The sequence below is a fragment of the Castor canadensis genome, chromosome 11, assembly GCF_047511655.1.
Source record: "Castor canadensis chromosome 11, mCasCan1.hap1v2, whole genome shotgun sequence".
NCBI classification, from domain to species: Eukaryota; Metazoa; Chordata; class Mammalia; order Rodentia; family Castoridae; genus Castor; species Castor canadensis.
In genome coordinates, this window is record NC_133396.1 from 142,039,993 (window position 1) to 142,054,602 (window position 14,610).

At 54.0% G+C, this 14,610-nt stretch overlaps 1 protein-coding gene across 2 annotated transcripts; it reads left to right on the plus strand.

Moving 5' to 3' along the window:
- Window positions 1-1,805: 1,805 nt before the first annotated feature.
- Pycr2 (pyrroline-5-carboxylate reductase 2) lies at window positions 1,806-5,472 on the plus strand. Of its 2 annotated transcripts, none has more exons than XM_020171518.2 (7): window positions 1,806-1,974; window positions 2,150-2,220; window positions 3,149-3,328; window positions 3,406-3,627; window positions 3,819-3,911; window positions 4,095-4,258; window positions 4,776-5,472. In XM_020171518.2, exons 1-7 carry the CDS (start codon window positions 1,908-1,910, stop codon window positions 4,939-4,941), a joined length of 963 nt encoding a protein of 320 aa, XP_020027107.1. In that variant the 5' UTR covers window positions 1,806-1,907; the 3' UTR covers window positions 4,942-5,472. The 2 variants fall into 2 exon arrangements, with proteins under 2 accessions (XP_020027107.1, XP_020027108.1); XM_020171519.2 differs by lacking the exon at window positions 1,806-1,974 and adding an exon at window positions 2,855-3,005 and having other exon boundaries at window positions 2,144-2,220.
- Window positions 5,473-14,610: the final 9,138 nt, after the last annotated feature.

The window sequence follows — 14,610 nt, forward strand, 5'->3', positions numbered from 1 at the left end:
AAAAAAGTAATAAAAGTTTCAAGGCTCTGCTTTTTTTTTTTCTTAAAAGTATCTTTAAAAGGGAAGTTTCTTTGCATTTTTATTCACTTTGTAATTTTGTACATAGTTAGAAGCCAGCCATTTTTTTTTCTGCCCACTCTACCCTGATAAAAGCCACAGGCAGACAAAGATCACTTGGAGAAGCCTTTATTTTTAGGGCCTAATGAGGAGACGTGGTGTTAGTGAAGCACAAAGGAGAGAAGCAGCGCAGACTAGCTCCAGAGGTCAGCTGTTTTCAGTGACTTCGGGTGAGATCAGGGCATTCTCTGCCCTACTTCTGACTTCAAGTGGTGTGAATATGTTCATTCAAACTCAAAGGGGGAGGAACACAAAACTTAAAGCAGGTCAGGTGAAGTGGCTCACATCTGTAATCCCTGCTGCTCAGGAGGCAGAGAGCAGAATTGCGTCGGAAGCCAGCTCTGGGCAAATAGTTCCCAAGACCCTATCTTGAAAAAAAACATCACAAAAGAGGCTGACTGAGTGGCTCAAGCAGTAAGAGCACCTAACAAGTTTGGGGTCCTGAGTTCAAACTCCAGTGTTGCCAAATATAAAAGCAAAGCTGACATCTTTTTCTGAGCATGCCAGTAAATTTGTGCGTGTATGTGTACAAGTAGTTGGTTTGTATGAGATGGTTAAAAAAAACCGAGTTTCTTCTTTTTTTCTTTTTTTTGCCTACAAAGTTGCTATTTATTTATTGTGGTCTGTTTGATCTATTTGTGAAACAACAATAAGCTGGAATGTTATTTTGCTGAATTGTTTAATAATAAAAAAAGACAGGTGGCTCGGAGTGGTGGCATGTAATCCCAGTTACATGGGAGGCGCAGGTAGGAGGATCACAGGAGAACTGGGTCCCAGGGAGCTGCCATCTGCTCAGCTGGGGGCAGCTGCGGTTCTGCCCCACCGCCTGGGCCAGCTCAGTTCCGAGGCCGCCTGCAATTTAGAGAGAAGCCGGGTTTGCTGAACCCGCTTGACTGGCAGAGGGAGCAGCAGAGCGCAGGGGAGGGCAGGCAGTCCTGGCGGCCTGGCGGCCCGTCTGTCCGGACAGAGCGGTCACACGGGAGGCCCGTCTCGGGGTGACACAGAGAGGACCACACAGCAGCGCCAGGCTGGCGCCCTCCTTCAGCCCGTGTCCCAAGTGGCTGCCGGGGACAGCAGCTGTCCTGTCCTCGTCTCGCCTCTCACTTCAGAGGCCAGACGTGGTGGCCTGCAGTGTAATCCCAGCTACTCCTGGGGCGAGGGAAGCGCGTCGATGGAGCCGAGGAGCTCAGGACCAGCCTGGGCAGCATGAGACGTAAGCACCCCGGGAGCCGCTGCCTTTAGGAATGCCACCTTCCTCCTCGCGCCTTCCCCGGTCTTCGCCCCCCGCTGGGGAAAAAGGAAGCGTCCCATCAGGAGAAATGTAAAAAGCAAATGGAGGCCGGAAGGCAGCCGCGGGTCTCCACGTGCGGTCCCGAGACCCCTCCGGGTGCCCGAGCAGCGTCGGGACTGCGAACCCGCAAGCCTATTGGGCGCGCGCCCCGTGGGCCCGGCTTCGTGAGTGGCTCGGGATTGGTTGTCTCCTGAGCTCCTGACCGCGGATTGGTCCTCTCCAATCTTCCAGCCGCGGATTGGTCTTCCGGACCACGTGGCCTGCGGCACCGCGGGTGGCCTCCTGCGGTGGGGGTGGGAGCTGCGCTGTGCAGCCCAGGAGCGAGCCGAGCCTCGCCTGGGACCGGAAGCTACGCAGACCTCCCCGCACCCCGCGCCCTCCCCCGCACCCCGCGCCCTCCCCCGCGCGCCGCCCGTGAGCCCCGCCCTTCCCCTTAGCGGCGTCTCCGGGTTCGCGCTCACGGGTTCCCGCGGCCGACGGGAGACGTGAGCCGGCAGCCATGAGCGTGGGCTTCATCGGCGCGGGCCAGCTGGCCTGTGCGCTGGCGCGGGGCTTCACCGCCGCAGGTGAGCGCGTGGCGGCGGAGGCAGCGGCGCCGCGGGCCCCGGCAGCGTGAATGAATGAACGCCCACAGCCGTGCGTCTCTCTCCGCGGGGGCCCTGCACCGGGGTCCTCTTCCCCGGGAAGGCTTGGCGGCGGAGGGGGCCCCGGGCCCCAAGTTCAAAGCCTGTCTTCCCGCAGGCATCCTGTCGGCTCACAAGATAATCGCCAGCTCCCCAGAGATGGACCTGCCCACCGTGTCCGCGCTCAGGGTAGGTGGGCCGAGGGGCGTGGGGGAGGGGGGGAGGCCCAGGAGAAAGGACCTGAGATGAACGGAGCGTGTGGCCCCTGAGCCACTGTGCTGACCGCCCCCCAGGATCCGTCGTCGTCCTTCCACCTTTGGGGCAGCCTAGTGTGGTGGGAGTCCCCAGGTAGACAGATTGGGGGTCGAATCCAGACACTGGGGTGATGAGACGTTTGACCGAAGTAGTTATATTTGAAAGCACCTGGGTCGTAGTAGGTGCCCGTTAAAGACTCCTCCATCTTTATCTGTTGGTCTTAAAGTCCTCAGCCACTCTGAGGCTCAGTTTCTTCATTTACCACAGCCATTTTCTGTTGTTCTGAGCACAAATGACCATGTTGGGAACGAACCTGGCCAGTGTGGGAGAGGGCTGCTGAAGAGGCAGGTGACAAGACAGTGTCTGTGCCTAGGATGGGCAAATGTTCCTAGCACTGGAGGCCCTGCTTCTCCACGTGCAGTCCTAAAGAGCTGGGTGTCCTGCTGCCCACCACCGCACCACACAGAGGCCATGTACTCTGGTGAACAGTGGTGGGATGTGAAATGGCTGACACAGCTCTGGGCACTGGCACTTTGCCTTTCCTTTTGCCTCTGCCGTTTTCCACCAGGGGGGCCCCTTACCTGGCCAGGAGCATCTGGAGTGCCAGAATCTTGATGGGGCTGAGGAAACTCCCACGTCCTGACTACTATGGGAAGCTTGGCATGTGCTGCTCCTGTGCTCCCTTGTCCAGAGGCAGAGGGGAAAACTGTGCGTGTTAGGTAGGGATGGACCCTGGGCACAGGACAAGGGCTGCCAGATGCAGCTGGCAGTGTGGGCTTGGTAGAGGCTCAGCTGGTCCCTGGGAGGCCTGGGCTTAGCCAGGCTGCCCAGCACTGTTAGCCTGGGCCATCTCCTCCTGCAGAAGATGGGCGTGAACCTGACCCGAAGCAACAAGGAGACAGTGCGACACAGTGATGTCCTGTTTCTGGCTGTGAAGCCACACATCATCCCCTTCATCTTGGACGAGATTGGCGCTGATGTGCAGGCCAGGCACATCGTGGTCTCCTGTGCGGCTGGCGTCACCATCAACTCTGTGGAGAAGGTGAGCATCTCTGCCCTGATGGGCAATGCAGGGGGAGCTGTGCCCTTCCACTCACCTGGCCCTCTGTCCTGCTCCAGAAGCTGATGACGTTCCAGCCAGCCCCTAAAGTGATTCGCTGCATGACCAATACACCGGTGGTGGTGCGGGAAGGTGCCACGGTGTACGCCACTGGCACCCATGCCCTGGTGGAGGATGGGCAGCTCCTGGAGCAGCTTATGAGCAGTGTGGGCTTCTGCACCGAGGTGGAAGAGGACCTGATCGACGCCATCACTGGACTCAGCGGCAGTGGGCCTGCCTACGTGAGACCCTGGACTGCCCGTTTGTTCAGCCTGTGGGGAGCCTAGGCAGCTGGGTGGGCTGGCAGGAGGGCTTGGGAGTGGCTGGCTGGCGGAGGATGCTGGTCCTTGGAGCTGAGTTCGTGTCGTCGAGGAAAGCAGACCCTGGGGCGGGCCTTGAGTCTGCTGCCAGGTTTCAGAGAGTGTCTCCACAGGCGTTCATGGCTCTGGACGCGCTGGCTGACGGCGGGGTAAAGATGGGCTTGCCACGGCGTCTGGCAGTCCGACTGGGGGCCCAGGCCTTGCTGGTTAGTATCTCTTCCGTGCATGTTGCAGCCCAGGTGTACAGTGGGAGGTTCTTGTGGGTCACTGGGCTGGGGACGGGATGGGCTAGTTGGGAAGCTGGCACAGGGACTAGCCAGGAGCTGCATGGGGAAACTTGTCCCAAGGTACGCCAGCACCTTCTCTCTTTGATGCTCCTCTGTGCACAGGGAGCTGCCAAGATGCTGCTGGACTCTGAGGACCATCCAGGCCAGCTCAAGGACAACGTCTGCTCCCCCGGGGGAGCCACCATCCATGCCCTCCACTTCCTAGAGAGTGGGGGCTTCCGCTCTCTGCTCATCAACGCAGTTGAGGCCTCCTGTATCCGCACACGGTATGTGCCTCACTTTCCCTGCCCCAGGCTTCCCACTCCCATTTCCATCCTGTTGTTCTCCTGTCTTGGGTCCCATCAGCCGTGCTGGAGTCAGTCCTGTTAATTCCCACAACTTGCCAGACTTCATTTAGCTAAGGGTTGCTGACCTTACTTCAGTATGTTCTGATAGCTAGAGTTAGCTTTGAATTATAGGTAGGAAAGCTCAAGGTCAAACAGCTAAGTGATGGATGCAGGATTCACCTTCAGGTGTCTGACTGCAGACCCTTTAATTTTCTGTGTTCTCTTCCTCCCCATGTGATCACAGATATATGGAAGCTCTTTGCTTAGCTCAGATCAGATAAGATAAATGAGACAAACTCTTCCTTAGTGCAATAGGACTCAGAACCTGGGAGCACTTTGGTTTGGAATTCTAATTTTTGGTGCTGTCAGGTTGAGTAGCACTGCATGGCTGGAGGAGTCAGGATGCCCTGGCTCTGAGGCTTCTTGTCTTCCTTCAAGCCTTTGGACTTTGTTGCAGAGAGCTGCAGTCCATGGCTGACCAGGAAAAGATCTCCCCAGCTGCAGTTAAGAAGACCCTCCTCGACAGAGTGAAGCTGGAATGCCCCACAGTGTCCACACTGGCCCCCAGCAGCCCAGGGAAGCTCCTCACAAGAAGCCTGGCCCCAGGAGGCAAGAAGGACTGAGGTTTCCTCTCCTGATGCTGAGTCTTGACCAGGGCCCTTGGCCCGCCCCTCACCCCTCCACCCCAGCTCTGCCCCAGAAGGGGCAGGCTCACATAGGTCCAGGTCCTTATGATAAAAATTCCTTAGATCTGTTCAGGCCCGGTGGCACTGGCTTCTTCTCCTGTCCTGTGTTGAAGATACTTTAAGAGGTGGCCACTGCTGGCTACCAGGCAGCCCCGAACATATTCTGTTGGCTGGGACCCTGGTCAGTGCCCTGCTGGTAAGACGGTTTAGGGAGAACACTAGCTGGAGTCCTCCAGCCTGAGCCCAAGACTGGGTCAATTTGCCACCAAGGCGAGGAGGTGAGAGAAAGCACACAGTCCTCTGAATTGGTATGTGGAAACAAGTAGTAAGCTAGACCTGTCACAGCTAAGCAGAAGTGACAGAATGGGGTTTTTGTTTATGTTTGACTCTTGCTTCATAGGTTTCCTGCTTAGAAAGTGTTGTTTAGTGCTAGGTTTAGCAGTTTCTTTAATAAAGTTTATTTTTTTACCTGCTTTTCTTCTTAGTCTTAAATCATCATCCTGGAGACTCGGCCCTTACTGGACCTCCTACCTTTGTGGGAGAGCGTTGTCCAAGGGCAGGGAGTAGGGGTGAGAAGAGATAAGCGGCAGGGCTTGAGAGCTGTAGTGACTGCTTCAACCCCGTCCCCACGGTCGAGACATTGTGCTCTAGGACGGGCCAGTGCCAATGGCAGAGAAGACAAGGGTTGGGGTGAGGGTGGGGGGCAGTGCAGGGGGAGCAGGGCAGACACAGGAGAAAGCTGTGCGGCCGTGGGCCAGACACTGCTAAACACAGATCCTTACGCTGCTCTGAGGAGAGCTGTTCTTTTCCTCACTTTCTAGAGGGTCCAAGGCCTGGAGAGGAAAAGCTGTCCTCCAGCTTTTCTTAGACACGGACTGAGTTCTTAGACACGGACCCTCCTCCCTCCCAGAAGCCCAGGCCAGTGCAGCATTGCCCCACACTGGCTGCCTGTGCCTGGACTTGTCCTCGGGAGCCCTGCCTGTGCTTCTAGCGGGGCTCAGCACTGAGTTCAAATCTTGGGTTCCACCACTTTCAAGCACATGACCTTGGAGAAGTAACCACATATTTCCAACCAAAGATTTTCATGCCTTGTAAATAAAGTCATGCTTCATGAAAATGTGGAATTGCTGGGCAGGACTGGAACACCAGGGGCCCTTTGTGCAAATGGGGCTCTTCCTTTGCCCTGTGCTGACAAGTGAGCAGAGCTTTCTTGTTCTGCTCCCCTGGGTCACAGCAGCCCCAGCTGCAACTCCAAACCACAGAGCCATGGTGGGCATTGTTCTCTGGGCAACACAAGTGCAGTACTGAAACCTCAGTCTTAGTCCCCAGTATGTGGCAAGTCCCCGCCAACACTTTACGTAGAACCTCATTATGGCCTCTGGTCAGTTGCCCGAAAAGATTTGAATAGACATTTCCCGGAGAAGATAGACAAGCAGCAGGGAGCACACGAAGACGCTGAGTGTCATCAAGCATAGGGAAATGCTGCTTCAGGGTGGCCACTTTGGGTTTTTAAAAGGCAGTAACACATGTGACAAGTTAGAACCCCATGTATTGGTGGGGATGTAAAATGGTGCAGCCACTACAGAAAACAATCTGGCAGATCCTCAAAATGGTAAATGGTGACCGTGGAACTTGGCAATGCGACTCCAATAAGATGAAAGTGCGTCCAGCAGGAACTGGCACGTGGACATTCATGGCTGCATTCTAACAGCCAAAAGGCGCTTGGGTGTACCTCAGTGGTGAGTGCTTGCCTGGCATGTAAGGGGCTCTGGCTTCCATCCCCCCAGCAACAACAACAACAAAAGTAGAAACACCCCAAATGTCTTATCAGCTGACAAATAGATACATGCAGTGTGTTACACTCACACAGTATTGTTCAGCAGTTAAAAGGAAGTACTGACGTGTCTCAACGTGTTTCATTTCAACATGAAAGTTGCTGAGTGAAGAAGCCAGTCACAAAGCAGAAATTCCGTGATTCCATCTACCTGTGATGGGAGGCTCACATCATATCAGATCCTGCCCTCTGCACTAGGCTTGCTGGCAAGTCATCCTAAGTGACAGGAGACTGCTCTCATCTTCTCTGTCCCCTACAAGACCATTACATTACTGAGGACACAAACTACCGGGCCCTGGTTAGGCCTTGGCACAGGGTTGGGGGGGGCATCAAAGCTTCAGCCAGGTACAATCAGGGCCAAATCCGACCAAAAGAGGCTGGACCCTGGTCTTTCTCCACAGAGAGGTAAAAGGCCTATTCCTTGCAGGACATTTCTGGTCATCTCCCCAGGACCTCAGGTTGGTCTGGAGATGCCCACGAGTACCCAGGACTTCCCTTCCCAGCTGTCTACTTTGTCACAGGGCTGACTAGTCAGGGCCAGGCTGGCAACTCCCTGAGGTGGGGGAGGGAGTCCACTGTGTGTCAGGGCCTGGACAGAGGCTCTAGAATTTGCTTTTCAGTCCTACCTGGTGCGTGAGCCGCCAGGAGAGTCCATGGATGTCCCTCCAAGAACTGGTGCTGAGGGTTCACACGGCCTTCCTGCTAAGTATTTGCTGAGTGCTCCTTAGTGCCCACTGCCTGCAAGGCATGGGTGTGCTCAGTCAGTAAGTTGGCCTGCTCGGAACTGCACAAGGGCGGGACACCTGTGGACAGAGAGGAGACATGGCAAACAGGAGGGAGAGGAGAAGGGCCCAGAGTGCCAACTGCTGGGAGAGGCAGTCTTGACCTGTCCGCCCACTCTGGGCCACAGGAGAGTGGGCCCTGGGCCTGGAAGTTTCCTTACTACATCAGGGTCCACAGGTTGCTAGAATCCCCATGCTGTGTGGGCTGCCTTCCCCTCTTCTGCCACAGTGTGTTGTCCTGTGTCACAGGGCACCTGGCCAACCCCACTGCCATATCTGTCCCCTGTGGCTGGGATGGGGTTTCCCTACTGCACACAGAGGGGTCAGTGGAGGCCAATGGCCCTGGTTGGGAAAGACCCTCCCCCAAGTTTATTGTGCTCTGTCTCTGAGTGAGTAAAGCCTTGTCCCAGCAGTGTGCCACCATGTAGTGTTTCCCTTGGTGATGTCAATAACAGGAGTCAGAGAGCAGAGGTGCTGGGGTTTCTGCCAGGGCCTCTGCTCCATACTAACCAACACCCATTTCCTGCCTTCGCCTCCCTGTTCCCTCTGCCCACTCCTGCCCTCCCAGGATTCCTGAGCCAGGCCTAGAGCAGCTGTCAATCCCGATTTCTCCCTGAACTTTGCTAGGGACCCAGAAAAACGCTTTCCCATCTACGTCTCCATTTTGCTTTCCTCTACCACACGGGCAAAGATTTCTGCCCCAGCTGTTAACCTTAGGCCCGTTGGGATGTGAGACAGGTCCCCTTCTTACTTGATCCCTTTATTCCCTTTAGTTTGTTGGTCACAGTCAGCAGCCATGATTTGAGATTTGACAATTTATTCCACTGCTCCTCACTCACAGGCCAAGGGAACACAAACATACCCATCTCAGTCCCCTGCATCCCTCACGACTGTTGCTAAGCCACGCTCTCCCAGAGAGACACTGGAGAGTCGCCTGAGCCGAGCCGAGGGCCTGGCTGGCTTTCCCCCACCATTCCAGGCCTTTCTGTGTCTAGGCAAAATATTTGTAAAGCTTGACCTGAGCTCCACTTCTCCCAGTAAAGCAGATGCAACACAGAAGTGGCTCTTGTGGGGATGGGTGGGCTCAGCGGGGAGTGCGTGTGGCGTGGGAAGGCCTGGGTTCAATCACCTGCACCATTGTGCATATTGTGACTGAAGCCAGTGCATTTGGAAGACGAAATTCGCCTCTTTTCAATGTCCGGGCCAGTGTGGATGCTGCCTTTGTGTGAGAAAGCATGACACCAAATGAAGAAACCCTGGAGGACTCATGGTAAACCAAGGGCGGGAGCCTGGCCGGGGTGTGGGGTGGGGTTGGGAGCTGGCACATCTGGGCAGACCTGGAGCAAGAGCTCAGCTACACACCTTTTGGTTCTGTGTTGACTTAGGGACCATAGGAGCTTAAGACCTAGCCACAAAGCACATCTGGAGCCCCTGCAGAGGGTGCAGGCCCACAGGACTGCACGCCCCAGGTGGTCGCCAGGGCTGGCCATACTCTGCCTGCCTGTGGTCTACAGCTGTGTCCAGGAGCACTCTGGGCAAGAGAGCGTCGCCCTTGGCAGAGGTGGGTAGGAGAGTCCTCTGTGCCTGGTTTTGTCTTCCCATATAAACTCACCTGTGCAGCCAGCTCCCAGGGTGGCCAGGAGCCCTCTCTGGGTCCCTGTGACAGGGACTGTCCTCTGCCTCCCTGTCTGTCTCCCTCACCGGCCTGGGCGCACCAGGAGGGAATGGCCTGGTTGCAGGCCTTCCTCGAGGTACCCACTGCTGATGACGTGTGCCTGACAATGGCTCCTCTGCTTGGATGTCAGGTTCTCCTGCTTCCCAAGGTGCCTGAGAAGGCCTCTGGGGTGAATGGGGTGAAAGCTGACCATTTCTTCCAGCCTGTCTTTTTTGTGTGTGCTGGGGATCTAACTCGGAGCCTCCCACAGGCTACACCCTGAGCCTGGCAATCCACACTTTTATATTGCTTTCTTTTATTCAGTCCGTGAGTTTTTGTTTTGTTTTTATCTATTTTTTTATTTTGTTTTTTTGAGACCGGGACTTACTCTGTAGTCCAGGCAGGATCCTCCTGCTTCTGCCTCCCAAGCACTGGGATTGCAAGTGTGCTCCACCATACCCGGCTCAGTGAGTGTCTTCTGAAGGCAGTGCTTGGGCCCAGTTGCCCAGGATAGGAAATCTAGAGAATTTGCATCCTGGTCACCCTGTCTCTGCAGGAGGCTGCTTGAGGGCCTTTTCAGTCTGTGGATACCTGAAAGGCACCCTGGCAATTCTTACAGCCTCAGAGGATGGCTCAGGAACATTTAAGTCAGTGGGGCTTGGGAATGAAGTCAATTTCATGACAGTTTTTAGCTTTTGGAGGGGTGACATGGATAAAGGGTCTGTCCTCCTTGAAAAGCAAAGCGACTGAAATAGCTCTGGTGGGCTGGAGCACCGAGCGTGAGGTCTGTTGGAGAGCGGGGGGCTTTTCTTACCAACAGAGGTGCCTCAACATTGGGTGTGCCGCCCCCGCCTAGAGAGCTCAGGATTTCCCAGTGAGCCTCAGCCCGTCTGTTCTCAGCAGTGAAGCCAAACTTCATGGCCGTGGGGAGTCTGCAAACAATGCCTCCCCCAGCCAACCTGTCCTGCTATGTTGATGTCCCAAGAACCTGGGGGTGGAGAGCCTAAACCTGCAGCAATGCCAGGAACCAGGAAAATGACAATTCTGTGACCTCACACCAGCCATACTTAGGTTCCAGAAATCCGAGTGTTAACAAACTTTCCAGACAACTGTGCTACACAGCATTATTTGTGCCATCGCTTCAAGGGAAAGGGAGGGTGGCAGCCCCAATGTTAAGAAAGTTCTCCATAACTGGGTGGTCTCCACATTCTACGTTATTAAGATGTCGCACTGCATTTTACTTTCAAAGTGGAGGCTTTGAAGAGGAAAGAAAGCAGCCATGTGACCAAGAGCAGGTGCAGAGCTGGTGCAGGGTCCTCACTGCCCGTGAGGATGACCAGCTGCATCTTCAAGAGACCGGTGACGAGAATCACTGTCCATCCTGGCAATGAGGTCAGGCACAGACATGGGGAGGACAACTGGGAGAAGCCCCAGCAGCTCTGCACTCAGGAGACTGCAGGGCTTCCAGGTGCACAGCAGTGAAGGACAGCTTTTAACTCCACTAGACTTTGAAAGCACCTCAAAGATTATTTCCTTGGGAATTCAGGGTGAGTCCCTGGGCCACATGGTGCCGAGGATCTGCAGACTTGCCCACAACTCAGCCCTGGCCAGGTTCCATTTTAGAGAGAGACAATCCCAGGAGATCTCCCTCCATTTCTACCACCAGGAGATGACATCTGCAGACATCAGAAAACAGATGAGGAAGCTGAAGAAAGCCAGGAAGAGGCTGGCTGAGGCCTTGAAGGCAGCCTGGCCGGGGAGGCAGAGCGAAGGAGCAGCCAACATGAGTGGTCCTAAAACCAGAGGCAAACCAGGAGAAGGACCTGCCAAAGACAGGTCCTGAGAAAGGTCACCATGAGAGAACTTTGCATTTTACTTGTCTTTTAGTTTCACTACTGTCCTCAACCATGATCAAGTTACGCCCACCTGTTCTTTTTTTTTTCTTTATTGTTGTGCGGATGGGGTACATTGTGGCATTTACAAAGGTTCTTACAATGTAGTGAGTTTGTCATATGTGAATTCATCCCCTGCACGGCTCTCCATTATCACCCCCATTCCTGGAACAGTTTCAGTAAGTATCATTTCTGCATTGCGTTTACTTACACGTGTACACAGTTCTTGCACCACATTCACCTTCCTACCCCCTTTCCCAGCCTCCTCCCCCTCCAATTGTACCAACCCCCCCCCACCGGGGCAGGACATGTTCTGCCTGTCTTCGAAAGGCAAAAGTTTTGAACAGCTGAATGGTTTTGTGGGATTATGTTTCATGTGGAAAGAAAGGATTTTATTGTGCCATTTACAAAAGTCCTTACAGCCACATGCTTGTGGCTCAGACCTGTAATCCTTCCTACTCAGGAGGCACAGATCAGGAGGATCATGGTTCAAAGCCAGCACCGGCAAACAGTTCTCAAGATCCTATCTCAAAAAAACCCATCACAAAAAAGGGCTGGTGGAGTGGCGCAGGGTGTAGGCCCTGAGTACAAGTCCCAGTAGCGCAAAGAAAAAGTTCTTACAATCTATCAAATACATCATACTTGAATTCACCTTCCTTGCTGGTAATTGTTCAGTTCTAGTTTTTATTACTTTTACTCATTTGTATTAAAATCTCCAGGGAAGGAATTAGCCTGAGGGACTACTTACTGTTTTCTACTTCAGTATTTTCCCGTAATACTCATGGTTGAACATAGAGACGATCCCTACTACCGAGATTCTTCGAAAGTGATGATAATTTAATTCTATAAAGATAATTAAGCTTGCTTTCACAACTACTTTTATTTTCTACACTTTCATTAACTTTTATTTTGTCGTGCTGGGGCGGTAACCCAGGCCTTGTGCATTGTAGGCAAATGCTCTACACTGAGCTACATTCCCAGCCCCACATCTGATTTTAATAGAAATTCCCTCATTTTTTTAATGCCTTTTCATGTGCAAATTACACGATGTATTTGATGGCATTAGTTCCTTACCAGTCATGCAATTATTATCTCATTGAGTTTTTGATAATTTGACCTTGGAGTGGTAACAATTAACACTCTGCAAACGTTTTCGCTGAACGTTTCACCTGTCCGTTGGCAGGGGGACCAAGACTTGAGTCCCATGGTGGACCCTGAGTGTCTTCTTCTAGCCATCGGGTGATTGTTCAATGAATTAGATGAACCAGAAAAAACAAAACCAAATCCAGAGTTCTCAGGAGCCTCCCTCCTGAGGGACCCTCTGTGCTTCAGAAAACAGGTCTGGGTCCCATTTTGGGTTGGCACCCGAGCCTCTCCCCTCTCTGGCTGTGTTCCTAATTGCTTAGTTAGGAAGCCTCGGCTTCCCCATCAGTAAAGTGGAAAAATAATAACTGCGTGTTAATTATTAAGGGAAGGTTGGGGCAGTAGAGCGCATGTGCGAGGCCCTGGGCTCCACCCAGCACCAAACCACAGCAGGAAAAAGACAGAGAGGTCACATGCCTGCATGTGTGACCCCGTCCTGGCACATGGGAAGGGCACGAGCGTGTGTTTGTTGGGGAGTTCCTACATGCAGGGTCACGTGAGAGGCCTCGTCACAAGGCAGCACTGGAAGGAGTGAAGCTGGCGGTGTTTGGTGGCAGGAAGGGGAGGTGTCAGAACCGAGGGTCACCAGCCCTGTGGCGCAGCTGCACAATGCCCCAGGTGTATGCTAAGCACAGGCTCCACCTCAGCTCTTGCTTTCTATTTAATGAGGTGACAGTAAGTTGAAACTGAAACGGACTGATGACTGGCTGGCCTGAGGTCACCTGACCAAGGAGGATTGGAACCCAGGCCTTTGCTCTTTCCGCTACCAGGAATTTACTAACTAGCCTGGTGGAAGGAAGACACCCTTGACCATACATGAGCTGAGCAGACGCTATGTAACAAATTCCAATTGAAGATTCAAGGGTCTGACAGTTCAGGGTGGAAGTGAACAGAGGCATACCGACTTCCCACCCCCTCTCTCTCTCTCTCTCTCTCTCTCTCTCTCTCTCTCTCCCTCCTTTTCTTCCTCCTTCCTTCTTTTCCTTCTTTCTTTCTCTCTTCTTTCTTCCTCTCTCGCCCTCCTCCCACCTGGCCTTCCCTCCCTCCCTCTTTTCCTCCCTCCTTTCTTCCCTTCCCCCCTCTTTCTTTCCTTCCTTTCTTTCCCCCGGGGCCGCTCTAATTCTAGGTCAGCGCCCTACCCCTGAGCTGCACTCCAGCCCCTCTACTTCACAGAAACAAATATGGCCACATTTCTACCAGCTCTTTGACTTGGAGGAAAGGAACAAGAAAGGATTTGATTCCTGCCAGCGTCCCCGCTCCTGGGCTCCTCCTCCTCTTCGCCCCAGCTCCTTCCCCCACCAGCCGGTGTGCTCAGTGTCCTGGACTGTCATCTTGGTGACACAGGACTTTCCTCTGCAGTAGGTTGATAAGCCCTGTCACTCACAGCCTGCAATAGGAGTCACCTTGGGAGGGTGGATGGCGGCAGCAGGGAAGCCCCAGTCCTTCTTGTAGTGCTCAACTGAACTCATGGACAAGCTGTCAAGCCCTGTAGCCCTCAAGGACAGCGGAGCAGCTCTGCAGCGCAGAGGCCACCACCACGAGAGGGCGCCAGACACCAAGGGCTGAGCTGGGGCCGCAAACCTGCAGGTTGGAAACCAGACCCAAGACATTGGGGTGGTTGGAGTTGGGCTGCCAGCTGCAGCACGGTGACTTCCTTGTTCACATTAGAGAGGAAAACCTAAAGCCCTTCTCCCCTTCCTCCCAGTAGTCTTTGCCTCTGCTGTGGCAAAACAGGGCAGCAGCTCCCATGAGACCTACTGGCCCGCCACAGTTAAGGGACAGGCACATTGCCCATTGTGCCCAGACCTCTCCTAGGTCATGAAGCAGTGCCACTGTTTTGCTCAGGAAGAGGCCGGCAGTCCGATCATTTCGTAGTGCTGAGTGACCTGGGTGAGAAAAGCCCTCTCCTGGGGGCGCTGAGAATTCAGAGATAAAGGGCTTGGGTGGTGTCTGGCAGGAATGAGCTCTAAGATTCTGAAGTTGCTGTCGCGTTTCTTATAACCCTTAAGGAATCTGAGGCTCAGAATAAGTGAGTCCCAGGGATAGGGCCTGGTGGCACCAGTCAAGGCTGTGGTCTGCCTGGGCCTGTGGCCCTGTTTCCCCCACAAACAGCGCTGGGGGTGGAGCCCAGAGCCTCCTGCATGCTCGGCAAGTGCTCTGCCACTGAGGCACCCAGCACCACTGCCTCTTTCAGTGAAGGGAAGCAAGCATTTACTGAGTTGTCTCCAGCCTTGTTACCCGTGAGGCTCCCAAGTGCACCCATCCGAACCCCAAAGGTACCCTCACCTTACGTGTTCGATT

Excerpts from the sequence above, each read along its gene's own strand:
- Pycr2 (XM_020171518.2), top strand. The coding sequence starts at position 1,908 with ATGAGCGTGGGCTTCATCGGCGCGGGCCAGCTGGCCTGTGCGCTGGCG. Across the intron at positions 1,975-2,149 it reads GCGGGGCTTCACCGCCGCAG|GCATCCTGTCGGCTCACAAG; the intron begins GTGAGCGCGTGG and ends GTCTTCCCGCAG. Across the intron at positions 3,329-3,405 it reads CCATCAACTCTGTGGAGAAG|AAGCTGATGACGTTCCAGCC; the intron begins GTGAGCATCTCT and ends GTCCTGCTCCAG.